Source organism: Patiria miniata, unplaced genomic scaffold (genome assembly GCF_015706575.1).
Source record: "Patiria miniata isolate m_02_andy unplaced genomic scaffold, ASM1570657v1 HiC_scaffold_10, whole genome shotgun sequence".
NCBI lineage: Eukaryota > Metazoa > Echinodermata > Asteroidea > Valvatida > Asterinidae > Patiria > Patiria miniata.
This window is the reverse complement of record NW_024037048.1, coordinates 1,605-25,412: the sequence shown is the minus strand read 5'-3', so window position 1 is coordinate 25,412 and position 23,808 is coordinate 1,605. Positions and strand designations below refer to the sequence as shown.

The 23,808-nt window shown below is 47.3% G+C and overlaps 1 protein-coding gene across 1 annotated transcript in view; it reads right to left on the bottom strand.

Moving 5' to 3' along the window:
• Positions 1–23,377, bottom strand: part of LOC119734673 (THO complex subunit 3-like) — a gene marked incomplete at its 5' end in the record, with an annotated part of 62,266 nt that extends 38,889 nt beyond the window's left edge. Inside the window, one exon of the mRNA XM_038208200.1 lies at positions 23,108–23,377. Within this exon, the coding sequence (XP_038064128.1) occupies positions 23,108–23,377 (270 nt within the window). The remainder of the gene's footprint in view (positions 1–23,107) is intronic.
• Between the last annotated feature and the right edge of the window lie 431 nt (positions 23,378–23,808).

Genomic DNA, 23,808 nt, shown 5'->3' with positions numbered 1-23,808 from the left:
GCGAACAGTTAGGGCTTGTCAAAGTAGCCTGTGCTGTCACGAATCAGGAGCAACCCAAAGACCCCAACGACAACTACGCGAACCTGCTACACGAATACGGTGACATATTCGAAGGACTGGGTTGTTTGCCAGGGATGCACACAATCATCATTGATGAGACAGCTCAGCCAGTTGTACATGCCTGCCGCAAAGTACCATTCGCACTCCATAATGGTCTAAAGAGAGAACTTGAACGTATGGAGAGTCTTGGCGTCATCACCAGAGTGGATGAGCCTACCGACTGGGTAAATTCCCTAGTCGTTGTCAAGAAAAAGAATGGAGACATTCGTGTGTGCATGGATCCGAGAGATCTCAATCGTGCCATTAAAAGAGAGCACTACAAAATGCCCACACGAGAAGAAGTCATGTCACAGTTCGCTGGTGCATCATACTACTCCAAACTCGATGCATCACAAGGATTTTGGCAGCTTCAACTAGACGACAAAAGCAGTCGCTTGTGTACATTCAACACGCCGTTCGGTAGGTTCAGATATACGAGACTACCGTTCGGCATATCATCAGCACCAGAGGTCTACCATAAAACTGTTCACCAAATCTTCGAGTCAATCGATGGTGTCAGTACCTTCGCTGACGACATCATCATCTATGGAGCAACCAAAGAGGCCCATGATCGCAGCCTACGACTGACACTTGAAACAGCACGTCAAGTGAACCTGAAGCTGAACAGAAGCAAATGTGAAATTGGCGTCACACAGCTCACATTCATTGGTGATAATAAAGTCGCGGCGATCAACAACATGCCCAAACCCGAAAACAAGCAAGAGCTTCAGCGCTTCTTGGGCATGGTAACATATTTGGCCAAGTGGATCGCGGGACTCTCGCAAAAATCAGCCCCGCTTCGAGCACTGCTGAAAGATGACAATGAATGGCAGTGGGGTCCAGAACAGGAGAGGGCATGGAGCGACCTGAAGGCTACAGTATCTACGGACCCAGTTCTTCAGTACTATGACTCAAATTGCCCAATACGCCTGTCATCCGATGCAAGTAAGGACGGTCTGGGAGCAGTGATCCTGCAACTTCATGACGACAAGTGGTCGCCCGTGGCCTATGCATCGAGAGCCATGACAAGCGCAGAGACTCGCTATGCGCAGATAGAGAAGGAGCTTCTTGGGATAGTCTTCGCATGCGAGCGCTTTCATCAGTTTATCTACGGAGCTACGGTCGAGGCCGAAACGGACCATAAGCCTCTCATCAGTCTGTTTAAGAAGCCACTGAACGATTGCCCACTCAGAGTGCAACGGTTGCTGCTCAGGGTACAGAGGTATGACTTGCACGTAGTCTACACCCCTGGGAAGCAACTGGTGGTCGCAGACGCCCTATCGCGTGCACCAGACCGAAATGCTGATCAAGGGGAAGCAGCACAAGTCCAAAGCCTTGATGATGTCGTCGAGGCATTTGTAGACATGATCATCGAGACAATGCCTGTATCTGACAACAGAATGAAGCAGATACGTGAAGCTACTCAAGCTGACGACCAGCTGACCAACCTGAAGCAGGTAATACTACAGGGTTGGCCAGAGGCGAGCCAACAATGTCCAAGTGACATTCGCCCCTTCTGGAATATTCGAGCTGAACTGACAGTGGCCGAGGATGTCATATTCAAGGGTACAAGAATCGTTATCCCTCGAGTCCTGCGCAAAGATGTATTGCTCAAGGTTCACGAAGGGCATATGGGAATAGAGAAATGCCGCCGTCGTGCCCGTGATGTCGTTTACTGGCCAGGCATGAACGCCGAAATCAGCGACATGGTAAGCCAATGCGATGCTTGCCAGAAACATCAACCCAGTCAAACCGTGGAACCACTAAATCCACATGAGATACCAGTTCGAGCATGGCAACGAGTTGGAGCAGACATTGGTACCGTCAAAGGAAAGGAGTACTTAATTGTCTGTGACTACTACTCGGGATATCCAGAGGTGGTAACCCTAACCACCACTACAAGCAAAGCTGTAATCAATGCCATGAAATCAATGTTTGCTCGACATGGCGTGCCAGATGTGGTTATTTCAGACAACGGACCACAGTTTGGCAGCCGAGAATTCGCAGACTTCACTAAAGACTGGGGATTTGAACATCATACTTCAAGCCCACACTACCCAAGATCCAACGGCTTGGCAGAGAGTGCTGTCAAAACTGTAAAACACATGATCAAGAAGTGCCAGGAAACAAAACAGGACTTTCACAAAGCTCTGTTAGCCTATCGCTCTACGCCACTCCAAAATGGGCTGTCCCCGAGTCAGATGCTAATGAACAGGCGTGTTAAGACAACCCTACCTGTTCATCCACAACGCTTGGAGCCAGAGGTGCAACAAGGTGTGGTCTCCGACAAGATCCTGAGACGAAAACAACAAAAACAGGTGCATGATAGGAATGCACATCCGCTGAAACCACTTCACCCACAGGACAGAGTGAGGGTGCAAGACCATCGCACAGGACTATGGACAGTGAGAGCCACTGTTCTCCGCAAGCTGGCACCCCGATCCTACGAAATCAAGACTGACGTTGGCTGGATCTTACGTCGCAACAGAGGAGCCATACGAAAGGACACAGTACCGGACCAGACATCGATTGATCCTGAACTGCTGGAGGAGGAACTGGCTCTACAGCTAGCCACTGAACATCTGGTTGGGACTGAGGCACAAGAGCCAGCTAAACAGGATCATGCCACACCTGTTCGATCACTTCGGGAACAAACTTTGAGAAGATCCACCCGCACCATCAGGCGCCCAGAACGTCTGATAGAAACACTATAACTCTGTTAACATGAGCATTATCGTGCTAAACACTTTAGCTATGACTCACATAACATACCTCAACCAGATCAGTTAAATGTTGGGTTTCAGTCAACACTATAAGTTTAGTTTAAGGTTTAAGTCAACCTTGTAAGTTTAGTTTTCGAGAAAAAAGAAAAAGAAAAAACAAAACAAAAAAAAACATGTTTAGATCAGCTGCATTAGTCGTCCTAAATTTCAGTCAGAAAAGTGCATGATCAGTCGGCCCTTCCAGGAAAAAAAAGGAGGATAAAGGCATTAAGACAGTTGATATGTTTTATTTTTATTAAAGAATCAAAAGTTGTTGGAATGATTCAAGTTTAAGGCTAAAAAACAAAAACAAAAAAAAACAAAAAAACAAACAAAAAGTTTTAAGAAAAATACTTTCTTTAGGGGGAAGGTGTTGTGATATAACGCATGACTGGTACAAGTCTATTCATGTCTATCCTTGGTTACGTATGCAACGTACACAATTGTACTCGTGTGTTATGTGTGAAACCTCCCTGTAAAACGATCAGACGATTGTCAATAAATCACTCCGTGTTGAAGCCGATATATATAATCTCTCCAGCCTTGTCAGTAATACCACACCCACCTGGTCGTCGATGTAAACTACAACTGTGTCAAAGTCACATCGAACCAGGATCATCTGGCACAACACCGAATATAGAAGTAACATCGCAGTTTCTCCGAGACTGCCAGCATCTCAAGTATGTTAATGGAACTTGAATGATGCTCACACAGGGCCTCACCAATCCGCCACTAGATGCGTGTGGTGGGCCGTTAACTGGCAGGGTAACATGTTCGCCATGACAGTTAATGAATTAGGCTGCAATCTGTGAGAGGCCCACCCTTGTGAGGTTGGCAACGCCGAATCACAGGAGGTACTGCACAAGTCAGGTCATGGCCTGCACTGAATGCAGTGAGGACTGGGCCGATACAAGCAAATAGGTGAATGCCACCAATCTTTGTTTCCACGGCGCAGTCATATCGCCTTTACTATCTGAGCAGAGGCCAGGAGTGAGGCGAAAAAATGGCTGGATGGAGCCACCATGAAGTTGCAGCGAGAATCTTGGTTTGAAAACCGTGAAATTCTCAGTGCTCTGGCCTGAAAATGAGTTGCAGTTGTGTACCCCTCAGGCCAGGGCTCATTCCCCATGCTGATGTGTTAGACAGTCGACTAAATCTCATCAACATCTTTCCAAGGGAAATACAAGACGGGCGCAACACTGTGCTGGCCCGATGTTATTGATGTCAGCCTCAAAATCTCTCTGACGAGCTCCTACGAGACAGATGGGTGGAGGTCGTCATGAGTCAGGTAGGTCACTTATGGAAATCATCAAAACAACTGAAGCCGAATCGAAATCGTTGTTACATTATCCTATGTGGCATGGCGTACAGCAAATGTTGCTAGCACGGCCACACAAAAACATCTGGGCCATCTTCAAGAGGTATGCAGTTGAGAAAACAAACTGTTTGTTCTTCACCTGCGCTGGCCCACATGTAGTCGACATCGACCAATATGGATGTAAACATCGATATCCACCGCAAAAGAAAAGATCTTTGTCCGTTAAAAATTTAAAAGGTGGGACCCGAATCTTTGGCGGGCGCCCTTTGACGGGAGAAACAGTTCATCAATCATGTTACCCCGGCGGGCCAAGATTGCTAGGGTCTGCACTCGTGTAAAATTATAGAGTACTGAGTGCAGACTGTGAAATTGATAAAGAAAATAGCGGTCAACACGTCCGCTAAGACTGTCGAGTCAAGATTAAAACATTAAACCTAATGTACTTAATGAGGGTAAAGAGGGAGGCTGAACGCGTATCGCCGAACCCACTTTATTATTCCACTGCAAAGTGTATTCAAGCTTCTGCAAGTATTATTTACGAAGAGCCACTTGAATAATGGGGTCCCTCTACTGCTGGCAGCTTGTACTTAGCTGCATTGAAGAGGGAAGATGTGACAACAACAACAAAAATACCGAATTTCGCTAACGGAAAACGGTAATGATCCCATTATTGCTTGAAGAGCAGCAGGCAGTTTGAATACAGGCACAATCTTTCGAATGTGATCCACAACATGCCTGCAAGAGTCGAATAGACCCCGTAAACGAGAACCGTAAAACACATCTGAAGGGACGAGTTGCACACGGCCACAGTCAGCTGTTGAACAACTCCCTCGGAGACAATGGACAGTGTACATACACAAGTAATGCACACATGTACAATGTACATGAAAAATGTAGCGATCTCAGTACAGCAAGAAACACCGCCGCACGGCTATAAGCACTGCGCGGTGTGTCCCATTGTCCTCGAGTCACCCAACCGTGTTTAATGTAGAGGGCTACAGAGTTCACGGCTCGCAACTGAACGAAGACGGACGTTTCATTAACGTGCCCGCCTGGCAATACATGTACGTGTATAAAACGTATACATGTACATGTATGACCGATAATAAAGCCGAGAACAATTGCAAGGCTTGTAATGAGTGGGCCGAAAAACCGAGTCCTCATCCAGGTAGCGTATGCCGCGGTGGGATCGGTGCAACAAACTCGGCCGGATTAGAAAAATAATAAAACCGTTCCCGCCTGAGAAAAGGACACCACTTTGTCCGTTGTCGATGTGTTTCACATTTGATCCAACGGAGGTATGGGGAACACCTTGTCATTGTTAGATTTGGAGCCCGTCCTGCGCTTGATTTGAAAATTTTTGTAATCGGGCGGAGGGGGCTCATCGGCGGAGGGTAATTTAAATACCCGTGTAATGTCCCTCTGCAGCAAACGGAATTTCGCTTCCGCGATGGACAGCCATTGCAACCGGTCTGATTCTCCGTCATTGTCGGATGAATCAGCCGAATGCGAAGGCCAAAATGACCCCGATGACTGAGAGCCGTCTGGAGGGACTAGTTGTACAGAACCACGCGGTAGTGGCTGGGCAACACCCTCGGAGATAATATACATAATATTATGGTGAAAACTCAACACAAGCGGGGATCCTGGCGCACAGCTAACTGTGTGCGGTAGGTCCCGTTGTCTCTGGACCACGCGACCGTGGTCCACGGCCGGCGAATGTGAAGTCCCGTTCGCCGTAGGCCGGGCTTCCGGTATAGCGCGCAACCATGTGTGGTATACATGTGTACATGTACATGTATGAACATGTGTTTTTTCATTTTTGTACATGTACCTCGTCGTGCTTGGGCCACGCAATCGTGACCAATGAATGAGGACTATGAAGTATTCACTGCAGATAAAGACTCCAGGAGCACGGCTAACTGTGCAGTAAGTCCCTTTGTTCACGGGTCACCCAAGCGTGACCGGTGACTGAAGACTGCGATGCGGGCCCAACGACCGATGGTTGTGGGCCGTAGTCCACCGCTGCAGGGGGCCCCCCAATAGGGCCCGCCCGGCGGTCTGCCAACATAGCCGATAGCGTATCGGGAATCGACTGAAAAGTTTGCAGGAAATCTGCTCTAGAAACCGCGTCCTCCCCCCGGGAGCGTTTGCCCAGGCGGGACCGGTCAGAGGAGTCGTCAGAACCCAAAGAAGAACGGTGCGATCGACGTGCAACCTTCTTCTTCTTATTCTTCTTTGTAGAAGAACGGCCCCGAGGTGTGTCCAAGGAAATCGGAAGACACCTGGGGCATCGGGACTCCCGAACAACGGAAAAAATCCGAAGACGAGAGTAGTCCCTCTGAGAGAGCTAGCACGGGGGCCGTCGGCCCGGGATCCCCCGGGGCGACCGGCTCCGTATCGCTCATAATGCACCCGGCCGACAGCGCCTCAGGCGCCGTGGGCTGAGCAAGCGCTGGACGGACCGGTAGCCCGTGCAATAGCCCATCCCGACAACCAGTGGTGTTCGGCACTGTGTCGGGAGGGCACGGGTGACTAGAGCCCACCGAAGTGTGACGGCTAGTCCCCTCGGGCTGCCCCGTGATCGGGGGAGGGCTAGGTGCCAAAGCGGCGCTCGTTGCCGAGCCACGCTTGCCCTGACGGCCCTTCTTAGGCTTTGCTCCGGCACAGGCGATATGTTTTAGGGGAACCTTGCCGGAGTGTGCCTTTAGTTTGGGTGTTCCGCCCGAGTTGACCCGAGAAGGTGACCGAGGTCCCCTTAACTGATCGGCGGAACTGCCAACTCCCCCAGCCGACTGTGGCTGAGGGTGCCGGACGAGAGACTGCTGCCGCGGTAACGTCGGAGCGTTAACGGCAGAGTCCCCCGAGAACTCGGTCCGTCCCGTGGGAAAGCTCTCCCTAACGGTTAGTGACAGATCGGCCCTCCCCAAACGCTTCATATTTATGAAATAAATGAAACCAAGAAGATGATGAAACTCTACAAACTAATGATTACTAACTCTTTTATTAAATACTTCTCTTAAACGCAAAAAAGGGTAGTAAATGACGAGGCAAACAGCGAGCTATTTCACGCACGTCCTACCCGACCTGCCGCTAAGAGAAAAGAGGACGCTCACGAGGCACGCATGCCGCAGGGTGTTATGGGTAGGGCGCCAGAGGGCGCTATTGTATATAACTCTTAGCGAAAATACCTGCCGGTAGGGGGAATATGCATAAGTAGTGTTGCTCTACAGGTAAGTAGAGTGAAGTAGACCTAGAGTTATCATTTTGAGCTGTTTCTTTTTCTTGTTCTGAGGTTTGCACAATTACATTAATGTCAAGTTTTACTCTTGCATTTTTTTTCAGTTAACTGTAGAATAGAAGTTGTTTACAGCTTGTCTTCTAAAGCCAAGACCATAATGCATAGGCAGCAATTTTTATATGGAAAGAATCTTGGAACACTTTTGGGATTTAATGTTTTGTCATTATCAATGAAAGCTAGAAATGGCTTTAGAAGACAATGTATCTCCATTTGACTTGACGAACAAAAATTTTATTCCCCGAAAGTAACTTTAAAAAAATACATATTTCCTAGTAGATTAACAGTCTCCTTGGGATTTGTTAGGGGATCCTGAGGGGCGAGGGTTGTTGATGAGAATGTTTCCATAAGCTGTCATAACCAATACCTGAAACCTCAACAAGTTTTGGTGCAGATGTCCCCTCCCACTGCCTTCCTTAAGCCCTCCTACTGTTTGAGCAGTCATATTCAAACAAAATAAAATGTATTTCCTATGCGACGTAAGCAAGGAACAGGCCTGTTTTCAGGATTTCCAGCTGGGGTGGGATGGGGGGGGGGGGGGGGGGCCTGCGTGACCATACATGTAAGTGTAGGCAGCAATTTATAAAAGAGAAGAATTTTGTAACACAGTTTGGATTTCGTGTTTTATTTTTGGCTTTCCTAAATTTCAGTCCAAATTGTGTTATTTGGCGATTGGAAAAAAAATCCTTGCTGGTTTCATTCTTATTGGGGGAGGGGGGGGGGGTGTGCATAAGCAACTACAGCATCCCCTTTCCCCAGCACAGGCCTGTGGATGTTCTGTTAGAAAAAGCAGCCCATTAAATGATTTTGACTGGTGACACTGTGTTTCCTCATTTGCCAGCTAAAGTAGGAGGGTTAGCAGACCAAAACCCAACATTTTACAAGTGCATCCCCAGAAAAGAAAGACCTGCTGTTTCAAAACTGTTCAAACAGAAAATAAGCAAAATTGTTCACCTACACCAATTAGCAACTTGTCAATGGTGTATCAAGGTTTTGAGCTAGGGTATACACAGATGGGATCTTCTTCAGTAAACTGTAGAATAGACACGTTTACATTTATAACAAAATGCCTTTTTAGGTGGCATTATGAATGAAAACTACAACTGGCAAAGACAATGTGTCTCCTTTTGACTTCAGGAACAACAAAAATACATTCCCCACAAAAAGCCTCCAAAACCCAAAACGGAAATGGAGTTGTTGGCCATCCCTAAACATATACATCAGCTGAATGTCAAATGTAATGTTTTGCTGAAAACATGGTATCAATATTTTGCATGTACAGCAAAGTTCATTCTTCTGTCACATGAAGTGATTCAGACAAGAGAGATTCATGCTGACATTTCTTATTTTTGCACCTGAACTGAGGAAGTCCTCTGCACTGTGGACACAACCACTTCCTTTTAGGCATGTTCTTTAGTACGAGGCATTTCAAATGAAACTCTCTTCATTTGCATGTTGGATTTCCACATTTGGCCATGTCACCCTCTGATGGCTTTTCGCAGTAGCATGAACTTGTTGGGCCACATGTTATGTGAAATTCCTGATTCTCAACATCTCGAACTTTTGTAAAATACTTGCCAACTAATTCAGGCAAGACGGCTACCCTGAAAAAGTGCTCAGCTCTTTGCACTGCTTCCTGCCATAGCAGTGTATCTGGTTGTAGTCGTTCAATGTGCAGGCTGTTGTTCTTGCTTGTCCACACAACAAAGTCACAATACCTCATTGATGTTAGATTGAACCTGGTAGTAGTACATGTAGTTGTGTTTTGCGAAGTTCGAGTTCCCCACTGTCTGATTTTTGCAGATAGAACTGTGGATCTGTTGCAGCTTTATCAATGGTTTGGCCTCGCTTGCAGTATGGGCACTTGACCTCCACACAACCTTTTCCATGGCAGCTACAGTTGACAATCCCATCTGGTGAAGAACCAAAAAATGGATACATGGTGTTCAGAACCTGACCACTCTTTTCCACCTTGATGTTTTCATGTGTCTGCATCATCTGTGCGGTGTATATTTCAATGGCCTCCTTTTCATGACAGCATCCCCATCTTGTGGCTTGTGAAGAGAACTTCAGTATGTCTGGATAGCAAAGCAAATGCATTTAATGAGACTCATAGCTGGCATTGCTGGGTTGGTCTTGCAAACTGCACCGAGCCTGGAGGAGGTGACTCTACCAGCACGATAGCGAAACCACATCTTGGATTTTGACTGGTCTCTTGTTTCCGCCTTCACATTTTTAGAAGCTTCTGCAGACACTGTAATATTAATTTCATTACATTTCCTGAGCAAATCAGTGTAGTTCATGTGAAAGTTTTTGGGATCGGCCAGGTCAGTCAGTATCACAGGAAACTCCTTCTTCTGCTCAACTGGAACAAATGCATCTGCATAAGGCTCAAACCCTGAAAGCACCGCACACTTGATGCCTGACACTGAAAGACTGTGCAAGAAGGAACTAAGTTCATCCTCAGTCGGTCCAGCAATTACACTCTTCGTCATCCGATCAGGTTGTGTGTTAGAACAGGTTACTGAAATCACCTCATGTGCGTTGTGGTCAATTTCACGGTCTGCCCTCCTCTTTTTAGCCTTGGAGGAAGAAAAGTCAATGCTGTGAAGTGGTTGTGCATCAAGTTCCCTTTTTCCTGGCTGCATCCAGTAAGCTTTGACCATTGTGGGGGTTGATTTTTCTCTGATGCGAATCCCAGCGTCAATGGCAAATAGAACAGCAGATACATGACTGCAAGTTTCATCGAGGCCTGCTTTGCAATTGCAGTGTGCGCTGCGAATACTTCCAGGGCTGTCTACAACACACCACGCCTGGTAAGGTTTAGCACCTGGTGTTTGTGAGTGCATTACCTGAAGATTGACAGAATTGAGGGAAGCAAAAAGAAGGCATATTCAATCAAGGACCACACAAATATTCCTTGATGTGCACACAATAGTTTTCTCAGAACAAAAAATGTTACTTTCAAACATACCTACATTCCAGAAGATTAGAGAACCATATTGTCACTAGGTCTGACATAACAGAACCTCTCTTGCAATCATCACCATTTAATCCCACTTTAAAAAGAAACTTAAAGTACATGGCTTTTGAAATGAGAATTGAGGGTCAAATAATGATTTATAGGGACCGTGCATTAAACAATGTTAGGAGTAAAACGTAGTGCAGACTTTGTAAAACAATTAAGTAAAGGTCTCTGTAAATCCTTGGAGTGCATACATTTTGTAATACATATGTTCAGCCAATACAAAATATCCAAAATTTAACTGCGATACCTTTATTTCCTCATGAAATAAAAATATTGAAAAAAAAACCACAATTGTGCACAACTCATTTGGACGGCGGCCATTTTGCTGTCTGCTTCAGACGTGTCCAAATTTAATTTTGCACAAGTGAAGGTATCAGTCATCCTGGTCATCATCTCTCACATCAGGGACTTTTTGTTCCAAACGGAAATAACCTTCATCCAGGGTATTAATTATTATACACTGAGACAGTTCTTTTCAGTTCACCATCACTACCTCATTACATCGCTGTTTTGTCAGTCAAGAAAAAAACAACTTGAAACCGTGGGAATGAGCAACCGTTTTCCACATAAACAGTACGTGTATGCGGGATGGTGCCGCACTGGCCGCCAACCCGAGTATGTACCCAAATCATGGCCATGCCCATGATCATGATGATGGCGGCACGGACAGTATAATTGTTTAGCGTAAAAAGTCCGATAAATATCTTACCTGTCCTGTCACTATTCTTGTGTTGTTCCGACCAATTAATTTGTAAGTTGCCACATCCGAAACCCATCCATTGAGGAACTGGTTGTACGCCTCTGACGATTTATAGTTACGGAAATTTTCCGATGTGTACGGGCTCGGGGCATGAATAAGGTACGCCATCACGTCCACTGAATTGAGTTCGGGCAGGTCTGCGAGTTGGGAGGATTTTTCACATTTTGGAATGACATAAGGGTCAATACCAACATGGCTTGCTTTCTTTATGTATCTTGCTTTCTCTGAAGGTGGTAGGCAGTCAGCATATATGTTGACAATTTAATCGAAGTCTTCAGTTGTCCTGCCATTACCGGTATGTGTAACCATGGCGTAACCTTTAGTTTCAAGCTGCGCGGTGGATCGTTGTCCCACAATATGGCGGCGGTGTTTAATTTGACCTTTTGACCTCGCGTGCAAGCATGCAAGCGATTATATGTTAAAAAAAGGCGATTTGTAGAGTACATAGCTTTTTTTTTAGCACCACAAATTTTGAAATGCGGTTATTGTGGACATTCCAAAGGCAAAATATTAGTGTAGGTGAAACCCATCCAACCATGCCGACCTACATGTACCTCCATCATGATCACGTTTTGTCCACAGCATTTCTGATACCGCTGATGATAACCCCAGTCTACTAACTTGACTGAGGAATTTCTTGTCAAAATTGCTTCATTTTCAACAGCTTGGGCTATTTCCTTATCACTACAGTGACTACGGGGCCCGCTCAAGGGCCACGGAAAATTTTGGACTCCAGATGCTCTGTGGTGAAATCTGAGGCATTTCAGGGCCACTTTCCCTGACTTTTTAAATCAAATTTGCTTGTGTTTTCAGCTTGGAGGCAAGATTTTTGAGGGGGTGTGTCATCAAAAGTAATTTTTTTTTATACTTCCGAGTGGAACTCGTTACAACACCCTGTGCACAAACCCTATGAGACTGCTCTGAAAAATTCCCCCCCCCCCACGAGCGAATACTTACCTGTAGAGCGAATACTACCTATGCATTGTTCCCTATGCCGGCAGGCAATTTGCTAAGAGTTTTAAACACAATAGCGCCCTCACGTGTCCTACCCACGACGCCCTGTGACATGCGCACTACGTTAGCGTCCTCTTTTTCTCAAGCGTTACCTGCGTAAGCACTCAAGGAATCGAGTATAGTGGGGAAGGAGGGAGGGGTGCTCTACAGGTAAGTATTCGCTCGCAGACCCCAACCACACTACTTGGGGGGGGGGGGGGGGGAGTCTACATCACTCTACTTACCTGTAGAGCGAATACTACCTATGCATAGACTCGCACCGAGTAAGGCGGAGGGTATATGCGAATTACCGTATGTCTACAGGGGTGTAGGACATGAGGCGTGTCCGAAGGCAAACACCACCAAACAAAAACCAAACACCCAAGACGCTCTAGGCTTCACCTCGTAGGTGGAACCCAAAAAGCTTGTGTGCAAAAGGTCAGGGGGGTGTCACCATTATGGGGATAAACACATGATAGGTACACCTCATTAGACTTAATGCCCATAGAAATATATATTTATATGCTCACCCGTTAGTGCTTCTGTGAGGCTCGACTGGCCGCCTTCAGCACTTCTCTTCCAGCCTTGCCATCTGCCTGGAGGACATCCTTCAGGTAGCATTCGGAGAACGTGTTAGGGTTCTTCCAGCAGGCTGCCTTGACGATGTCACCTAGGGGGACACCCTTAAAAAAGGCCCACGAGGTGGACACTCCCCTGACCTCATGCGCTCAAATGGGTCCCTCGGTCGCTGGCCAGCCGCCCAGTACGGAACGGATGGCTGTCACGATCCAGCGGGTGATTGTATCGCGGGAAGCCGGCCCATAGGGCGGGGTCGTTGTGATGAACAATTTTCCGTGTCCCGTACGAAGTGACTTCGTTCGGTTGACATACCACTTAAGTGCTCGAACTGGGCACCAAAGCTTGTCGTTTGTCTCGGTCGAAAAAGACTTGATGTCCGGGACAAAGATGTCTGGGGGCGTAAAGGCTTCCAACTTGCAAGAAAACCGGCCGTAGGGATCATGCGGACACCTCCCGGTTCCCACCGGATGTGTCCTGTCTGCACCGATAATGAGTGTAGTTCGCTACGTCGTCGGGACGTAGCGACAGCCAACAGAAAAACTACTTTGATGGAGATTTGTAACAAAGTGAGCAATCCATTGGTTCAAAAGGAGCCTTCGCCAGTGTGGATAGTACACTGAAGAGGTCCCAAGATGGGATTAATGTGCGTACTGGGGGACGAGTATTAAACATCCCCTTTAAAGGTTGGCTAATTGCAGGGTTGCCGGAAACGAAAGAACCGTCCGGAAACCCCTGATGGATCGCGGCAACGGCCGATCGATAAATTTTGACCGTGGCCGTCGTGAGCCCACTGTTAAAAAGGTATAGGAGGAAATCCCCCACTTCCCCTACAGAAGTATTGGGGGGATGAATGGATTGCCGTCTGCACCATTTAAAGAAATGGCGTAGTCGGCTATCGTACACCTTTCTGGTTGAGGCTCTGCGGGACTGGGCTGCAATTGTTGCAGCTCGTCGCGAAAGGCCTGCTGAGCAGAGGGATCGCGTGACAATACCCAGGACGTCAGGTGAAGATCCCCCGGAGCCTGGAGACTGATTCCCGAGCTGGGCTGATAAAGGAGATCGGCCCTCCTCGGTAGAATTACCGGGCGGTGAACCAAGAGTTGGACGAGCCGGGGGAACCACGGCTGGCGGGGCCAGAACGGGGCAATGAGGCCGTCCCACCGCACCGACAGTGCATCGGTCTGCCACGCGTTGGGATCTGGGCCCCTCGTGCAGAAGATCGGTAGCTGATTGTTCATTCGCGACGCGAATATGTCCACATGAGGCCGGTCGATTAGTCAGAAGATCGACTGAGCCACCTATGGGAGCAGCGACCACTCTGTCGGGGCGATCCAGCCTCTGGGGAGAGCGTCGGCTGTGACGTTCTCTTCGCCCGGGATGTGGAATGCCGACAGTGCTATCCCGTGATGTATGCACCAGAGGGTGAGATCCCACGTTAGTGCACACAGATGGCCTGACCGAGTGCCCCCCTGGTGATTGATGTATGCCACCACTGTGGCATTGTCGCATCGTACCAGGACTGCTTGCCCTCTGACGTCCGACTGGAAATGTTTTAGTGCGTTGGCGACTGCCAGCATTTCCAGGACGTTGATGTGGGATGATTGATGTTCGGGGCCCCACACGCCCGCCACCTGTCGCCTCCAGCCGTACCCTGACGCGTCGGTCGTGATAAGTACCGACAGGCGGGGCGGGCGGAAAACGCGGCCCTGCGTTATATGGGCCTCGACTAGCCGCCAACGAAGGTGGGGGACTAGCCAAGACGTAGTGGGCACCAGATGGTCGATCGGGTGCCAACGGGGTTTGTAGAATGAAAGCAGGTGAAGTTGAATTGGTCTCATCCTCAACCTGCAAAAATCCACCAAGTCCACCAAACTGGCCATAAGGCCCAACAGCCTGAGCCAGGCTCGGGCCGGAGCCACTACCGTCGGGAGGAAGTGGGACACGCACTGCCGAAGGTTCAGCAGGCAGTCCTCCGATGGACGGGCTAGTCCCCTGCAAAGATCGAAGGATGCACCTAGAAAGGTGGGAACCTGCGAGGGGACTGGATGGGATTGAGGGGACTGGATGAGAAATCCGAGGTCGGAAGCAAGGTGCCATGTTAGTTGGAGCGCCGCTTCCGTCTCCCCCCGCAAACGACCCACTACTAGCCAAATGTCGAGGTACATGAATATCATGACCCCTCGTCGCCGCAGTGCCGCCCTGATCGTCTTCACGATCCGGGTGAACACCCGCGGAGAAGTGGACAACCCGAACGGGAGCACCACAAATTCGTACAGTATATTTTTGTATTGGAAACGTAGGAATTTGCAGTGCTCCGGCCTGATCGGTAGGTGAAAGTACGCGTCTTTCAGGTCTATACTGGCCGCCCACACTGGCGTTATGATCGATTCGAGAATGGTCCGTAACGTCTCCATGCGGAAACGTTTGGGACGTATGAACTTGTTGAGGGGTTTTAAGTTCAGTATTGGACGCCACACGCCGGCCTCCTTCTTGGGGGCCAAGAAGAAGGTTGACATGAAACCTGCCCGGGTCCCCCCCTTGGGGGACAACACGAACTGCTCTCTTTAGAAGGAGGGCATCGATCTCCCCCTCGAGGGAGCGGCGTTTTGCTGTGTCGGGCGGTACGGGCGTTGTCCGAATAAGCATGTCCGACGGGGGGGTCCTCGTAAACTCGAGCGTGTAACCGCTGCTGATCGTTTCGAGGACCCACCGGTCGGAAGTCACCTGCACCCAGGACCCCACGAACTCCTGAAGGCGGCCTCCCACAGGTCCATCGGTGGGAGGCCGCTCGGAGACGCATAAGTCACTTGCGCCACGCCCCGGTGTACCGGGGAGTGGGCGCACGGAAACCGCGTCCCGACTGGGGACGCTGTTGTCCGGTATGTGGTTGTGAAAAACGTGGGCCGGCCGTCTTATCGGCGCGCCCACGAAATCCACCACGGGCCGCTCTGACCGGGGGGCGGCGCCGGGGAATGACAAAAGAGGGCCGTTTCTTTGTCTTATCCGCGGTTTTCTGCTCGGCCGGTTTCTTGAGATTAATTTTCTCGGTGGCCTTGAGGCGCTTTGCTTCGGCCTCCATGGCCTCCTGGAACTTACCAGAAAATAAGTCCGGGCCTGAGAGCGGAAGGTTGTCGAGACGCTTACGTGCTCCAGGTGAAGGAAGGAAAAGCGCATCTAGCACATTGGCGCGGCGTGACGATGTTGCCAAGGTCGACACTCTAGCGAACTGGTCGAGAGTGGAGCATAGGCCGCGAACAAGGTAATGGAGAGCTGCCACCATCATGTCGGCTGGTATCACCGAGTCTTCTTCATACCCCAGGGCCAGGTACTCGGACAGGAGAAGAAGAAAAGACGTCGCACACATACCCATGCGTGCCGCCGAGTCCATTCTACGGGTGACATCCTCTAGCTTTCCACGGGTCTTGTCCGTAAAGGGAACCTTGGAGGAAGCTGTCCCTCGGTCAGCGGCGAGTTTGTCGATGGCCGAGTCCGGCAAGACTGGAGTTGAAAAAGATTTCTCAAAATCCCCATGGGGAAAATGATAATAAGAGTCTACGTGCTTAGCGTAGGCACTCCATGTCTTTGCGTGCATTATCCCGTCTATATGGTCAACACACACGCGGTCCAGCGGCATCGTGGGAAAAGCCCGGACCGGTTATGCCATCGGTCCCAATCTCTTCTTGAACGACTGACGCTCAGGAGGAGGAGGTTCGGTAACAGCAGGGAGATTCAGAACCCTGATCATATCCCAAGCGGAATTCGGTCTCAGCCACCGATAGGCGTTGCATGGTGGGGGTCAATTCCCTCTCGTCCGACGAGTTGTCAGAGTACGGGGGGCAAGTTGTCACCGGGGAATGGGAACCAGGCCTCGGGGGCGAAGCAGCGCTGTCATGGTGTCCCGGTATCGAGCCCCGCTCGGACTCTAGTGACACCGATGGGTGTAAACTAATACCGGGCGGGGACACCGGTGCACGGCTCTCCGTGCGCGACATTGTCCGCTGGTCTGTATTCACCCCACCACGGCCGTGATGACTTGCGGGTGGGGGCTGTAATTCTGGAGGGGACTCCAGCGCACGGCTAACCGTGTGGGGTATGTCCCTTTGGCCCGGAGTCATCCAGCTGAGACTGTAGTCTCCCTGCCGGCCCGACAATGAGGCCGCGAGGGAGTGAAAAGCCTCCAAAAAATCATTGCGCAAAAATCGGGTCGCCACCCTTGTGGCGTTTCCCACAGTGTGATCGACCGGATGACCCGCTAGAACTCGTCGAAGAACGGCGGGAACGGCGGTTCTTTTTCGCTTTTTTCTTTTTGAAGATCGACTCCGAGTAGTTTCCGAGGATTGCGGGGACACGGGGATGCCAATGAATGCAATCCGATGTAGAGGCATGGCCCTCAGAGCGCAGCGTTAACACTCCGGGCATTAACGCTCCGGGGGAATCCCAGGGAGTCGGCTCTATGCGATCAATAGCCCGGGTGGCCGACAGCGCCCCCGCGCCGGTAACATAGGCGGGTGCTGCACGGTCGAGCCGGCCATATAACAGCCCATCCCCAGGCATCGTGGTAATCACAGGGCTGGGTGGGCCTGGGTGCACTGAGCCATGGAGGAGTACTTCCTCCGGCTGTGTGTGCCCCGTAGACGGGCCAGGGACGGGCACGGTGCGCCCCGTAGTGGAGCCACCTTTTGCCGCACGTCCCTTTTTGGGTACTGCCCCGGCTTCAGACAATTTCCTTGTCTTGCCGGTGCGTTTCCCCTTCAGCTGGGCGGACCCGTGAATATTGACCGAAGACGGTGGGGTTGTACGGCCCCCCGCTTGGTCAACGGGTCCGTCAGCTCCGACAGCGGCAGTGGCTGAAGGGGCTGACTAGGGGACTGCTGCCGCGGTGACGTACCATCACCGGTGCAGTCCCCCGAGAACTCGGGCTTGTCTGGTGGGATGTACGTCCCTCCATTAGCGACACACCCAGTCCTCCCCAACTTCCTAGATTTACTCATTTCTTACTTCACTTCACTTAGAATAACTCACTATAATAACTCTACAATAAACACTTTCTCTTTATTTCTTATAAATAGCTTTCTCCCAGCAAAGAGGCATAAATAAAACAGTGAAATGCAGGTCGATTGAAATTTCACGATATATCTCGCCTGCTGCTAAGAGAAAAAGAGGACGCTAACGTAGTGCGCATGTCACAGGGCGTCGTGGGTAGGACACGTGAGGGCGCTATTGTGTGTAAAACTCTTAGCAAATTGCCTGCCGGCATAGGGAACAATGCATAGGTAGTATTCGCTCTACAGGTAAGTAGAGTGATGTAGACTCTAAGTGTTTTCTAAGTAAATGCTTCGTTTTTGTCAATGCTAAATTCGACTTTTTATGACTTGTCATTGCATTTCATGGCTGTACAATGTAGGTCACTATAGGGAATAATAAGCATTGTCCGCGTATGAAAATCTTCCTAGAGTTTGTTTGAAGCCCCATAATCCCCCCAGCATATGGGCCTGCATCGCCGAGCACATTAGGTCAAGGGATGATTGTGTTCCACCATGAAGTCGACACAATGCACTTCAGCGTCCATGACGCTGTTAAGTGTTATCTTTAGCCGACGTAAAATACCCGGCAACGGACTTTGTGGACTCAACAGCCGTCTGGTAAGACTTGTGTTTTGCAGTGTTAATATGCTTAGCCACGTCGTTCTTGCCTGCATGCCTGACGCTGAAGTCGCACTTGCAAAGAACACAGAATGCATGGAAACCATCAAGCTTAGATCGCACGATTACAGGCCACTCAGTTGTGTACTCCGAAAGTTTCCTTTTTTTTCAGAGGAGTCTCCATTATTCCAGCTTTCCCGGGCTAAGCTTCGATGGCGAATTGATGCAAGCTCCGTTGTAGTACAATGTATACTGTAGTGCACGCACTTGCACAGCTAGCTACATACAGTACGTCGTACCTGTAAAGCAGTGCGGCAACTTCGTTCCCCATACGTACACTCACTATTCTGTATTGCAATAAAAATCACTGGGTACAATCACGCCCCGCATGCGTAAAACTAGACTTGGTTTTAAGTCTGTGATCGTGGGTTTTTCTCCATAACCATATCATAAATAGCGCCCTCTTTTGGCTTATGGAGCAAATATTGAATGATAGCACAGTGGTACTGTATAAAGTTAACTTTTGCAAAATATTGCGCGAAGCAACCGCGATCTCAGACTTGAAATCAAGTCTAGAGTGAGGCTGGTTTCTGGCAATCGAGTCTAACGCGGATGTGTACATACATTTATACATGTACATGTACATATATGCGAATTCGCCGCCCGTGGCGACTATTTGTCAACCACTGGTCGATTTTGCCTGGTACCCAATATGTATTTCGCGCATAGGTTACCATGGAAAATCGACTAGTGGTTGTCAAATAGTCAGTCGCAGCTCGCGGCTCGCCGCTCGAACCTGGTGGTAAGAAACCTCTAAACGATCGCAATGCTTTTGCTACGCCCAAATCGTGTATGTTGGCATCTCTGTAAAACTGATTTCAGCAACTTCGCCACACTCATCAACTGATTATTCATTTTAAACATTTTTCAACCTGCCTTTAGAGGGTGCTGTAACATTTTATGATGTCTGGTTAACAACTTAGCCAGAGCATACATCGTTGAAAAGAAGTTCACAGCTTTTGTCACATGACCCATGATGACATCACTTCATTTTTCATCTATAACATCCCAGTCTAGGTGCTAACCTCTTTGAAGCCAATCGGACCTGTAGTTCTAGAGATATACCTGTAGGCCTTCAAAATATGCATAAATGTGATGTCACGTGACTCGTGATGACATCATTATGACGTAAATGTTTGGCACACATCTTCAGATGCTGGTCTAAGTGTGTGCCGTGTATACAGGCAATTGGATTGATTTTAGTGCCCAAGTGCCTTCTACGATGAAAACGTGTTCAAATGCTATGGACAGGAGTCTCAAAAAAAAATCTTAAGGAACAAAAAAGCCGGTATCGGCTGATTGCCGAAACAGCCAACCACTACTGATATATAGTTTGGCTCTTGTGCACCTGCACACAAGACTGCAATTTGCTCTATATGTAGACATCGGAGAAAGTGATCATTTCCGAAGAAAAAAAAAAAAATTCAAAATGACATTCAGGGAATTCTTTGTGAAATTTGATGTCATTGAAGTGCTACAGGTCCGATGGGGTTGAAAGTTGGTACATGTATGTACCGAGACCAGGATGTGTTGTAGATGAAATTGAAGCAACGTCACGATGATGTCATCTTGGGTCACGTGACATCACATTAATTATTAAAAGATTTAATCTTTGAAAATCAAAATAAAATCAACCATGAGAAACCTGAACTTGACGTTTGCAGTGGATAGAATTTATCCATGGTCTTCATTTTTATTATTACATGCAAAATCACATGACCCCTTCGGTTGGCTGGTTCGAATCTGCCAACCGATCCCGTTAGCTCGGTGGTCGAGTGGTAAGACATCTGCACTAGAAAGCAGGAGTTCGTGGGTTCGAGTCCCACCCGAGTGATTTTTTTCCATCTTTCACTTGGGAGGTACATGTAACACACTGAGTATACAGTGTTTAAACGTCGGTGAAGGGCAAAACCTAATTTAAGAACAACACATCCTTCCTGGATGAAACTAAATACTTGAAACTTTACATGTCACATGTCACACAAAAAGATGCCGAAACAGTCCTGTGTTTGTCCACCAACAAATCTAGCTAACATTAAAACAAGTCAGGTGTGTTTACAAACACAAATGCCCCGCAACGGTGACAGTTCCCATGACATAACACCACTCTTTTAACATCAACTTACATGTACCTTGGTCACATGGAACATTCATTGACAGCATTAGTGTCTTCTGTAGGTTTTATATGAATTAATCCCTAATCCCTATAATCTCAGAATAAATAAATGATTTCTATTGTTTTAGCCACTGTGAACTTGACCCTTGACCTTTTGGCCCCAAATTCAATAGGCTTCTTAGGATTACCAAGAACAATCCACAAACCAAATTTGAAGTTCATATGTTAAGTATTTCTCAAGTTATCGCGCTGACAAGATTTCTATTGTTTTAGCCACTGTGAACTTGACCCTTGACCTTTTGGCCCCAAATGCAATAGGCTTCTTAGGATTGCCAAGAACAATCCACAAACCAAATTTGAAGTTCACATGTAAAGTATTTCTCAAGTTATCGCGCTGACAAGATTTCTATTGTTTTAGCCACTGTGAACTTGACCTTAGGCCTTTTGGCCCCAAATGCAAAAGGCTTCTTAGGATTGCCAAAAACAATCCACAAACCAAATTTGAAGTTCACATGTAAAGTATTTCTCAAGTTATCGCGCTGACAAGATTTCTATTGTTTTAGCCACTGTGAACTTGACCTTTGGCCTTTTGGCCCCAAATGCAAAAGGCTTCTTAGGATTACCAAGAACAATCCACAAACCAAATTTGAAGTTCATATGTTAATTATTTCTCAAGTTATGGCGCTGACAAGATTTCTATTGTTTTAGCCACTGTGAACTTGACCTTTGGCCTTTTGGCCCCAAATGCAAAAGGCTTCTTAGGATTACCAAGAACAATCCACAAACCAAATTTGAAGTTCATATGTTAAGTATTTCTCCAGTTATCGCGCTGACAAGATTTCTATTGTTTTAGCCACTGTGAACTTGACCTTTGGCCTTTTGGCCCCAAATGCAAAAGGCTTCTAAGGATTACCAAGAACAATCCACAAACCAAATTTGAAGTTCATATGTTAAGTATTTCTCAAGTTATCGCGCTGACAAGATTTGTCCGGACACACACACACACACCACCCACCCCACACACCCACCCACACACCCACCCACGGAAGGACAAGGCGGAAACAGTATGCCCCTTCGGCTTCGCCGCGGGGCATAAAAAATGGTACATTTGTTTTAGACACCAAGAATGAGGCCATGTTCTCATGCAATGGGCACCAGCAAAGTGTCATCCTCCATATTAAGATCATCAATATCAAGCAAGTTTGGGGAGAATTTATTACCTCATTGACGAATAGCTCAGCATCAACAGTAATGCCAGATCTTGATCTACTTAATTTTGGGGCAATCAGGAATCTTTGGTAACATGATTTTGCAGAAGAAATGACATTGTTGGCCTGGGCCCATATTCATGAAACCTTACTAAATTAGCAGCCAACTAGGCCTTAGTAGGATACTAAAATGCCTAGTGGTCTACTGTGTAGTTGACAACTAAATTGTTGTTCATGAAACCTTAGAAGAACCTTGCTAAATTACTAGTTACATACTAGGACTGTTAAGTTGCATATGGGAGTAACTGGAATTGGGTGCTTGTGGGTGGAGTGGGCATGTGTGGAATGTGATGACAACAGATACAATAGTGTGACAAGTGTATTAGGCTTATCCATGTCCAGCCCTTGCGTGGATTAGCCAAAAAAAGAAGGAATAAAGTGACCAAGGCCTATATGTGGTAGAGTGTACTGCAAGTAAGTAAATCAACATCAAATTATCTAGCAATTGCATATAAAGCAAAAGGGCAAGGAAGGCAAATTATTCTCAAGAAGAGAACCCTTTATGACAGGCAAGTATGAGGAATTAAAGATATTGAAAAAAGATATTATTGATGCTAAGCATAAGGATGCAAACACCAACAAGAAAAAGAAAGATGCATGGGCAGCTATTCTCAGCCAGCACCTTGCAAGATTTCCACAGGTTGAAAGATCATTGGATGATTTCAAATTAGATTATCCACATTAAACTCCGAGTCAAGAGAATGCCTGTCAAGTATGAGCAAGTCCAAGAAGGCAACCGGAGGGGGAGAGCCACAAACAATGATATAGTTGCTAACTAGTGACTTAGAGTTGCCCTGAATCTACACTAATTTTAGTAAGAAACTTAGAATGTAACTAGCGTTAGCAATGATTCATGACTACCAAATATTTTCCAACTAGGCTTAGTAAGCAACTACATGCCTAATTAGTAACCAACTAGGCTTAGTAAGGTTTCATGAATATGGCCCCTGGACTGCAACATTTGTATGATCTGTTTTGTTTTACACTCTAGGAATTAAGTTCATGGCCAGTGACAATAGATTTACAATGTCTGGTATGTACATGTACGGTATTATGAAAGCTGCTGTGTGTTTAGCTGTGTGTGTGTTACTAAAGCTTGCTGACTGTACTCCAAAATAATCTTAAATCAGAATGATTACCTATAACAAAAGAGGAAGAATAGTAAATGTAACATGCAGGCTTACCTTAATACATTAATACATCCATGTCCATTTGTCAGGAAAAACAGGTCATTCTCATTGTTCCATGAAATTTCATTGACTTCAAACTTGAACTGTTCTTCTGTCTTGACACGATGTGACCTGGCATCCACAAAGGTCACAAGATCTTCTTTGTTTCCAACAGCAATTGTTTGCCCATCCGGACTCCAGCAAATATTTATGTTTTCACCTACATTTTTTTTTTTCAGAATTGAAAATAAATATTTAATGAATATTACAAGGTGAACATAAATACTAAATAATAATAAAAACACTCATGTTTAGTGATACATAAAATCCAGGATCCACAAGATTGATGTTTGTGTGGTCCCTGTTACACGTGACCTGTCTAATTTCCCATACTTTGCTTCAGGTGATCACTCTTGGAGATCATGGAGATAGAAGGCATTAACCCTAACTCTGAATTCTCAAACTCTAATCAGGGGTGAGATCGGGGCAAATGAAAAATCCACAGAAATTAAGTGGATGGTTTGGGGGTCACTGAGGACCCAAGGGCAAAGAAGTGTAGACGGTACATGTATATGTTCCACATGAACGTTTAAAATACGTAAGTTATGGTAAAACTAAGGAATTCGGGATTTCCAAAGGACTCTAAGATAAAAATCCTGAAATGTCCTGACAACAAATCCTGAAATCAGGAAAAGTCCTGACAACAAATCCTGAAA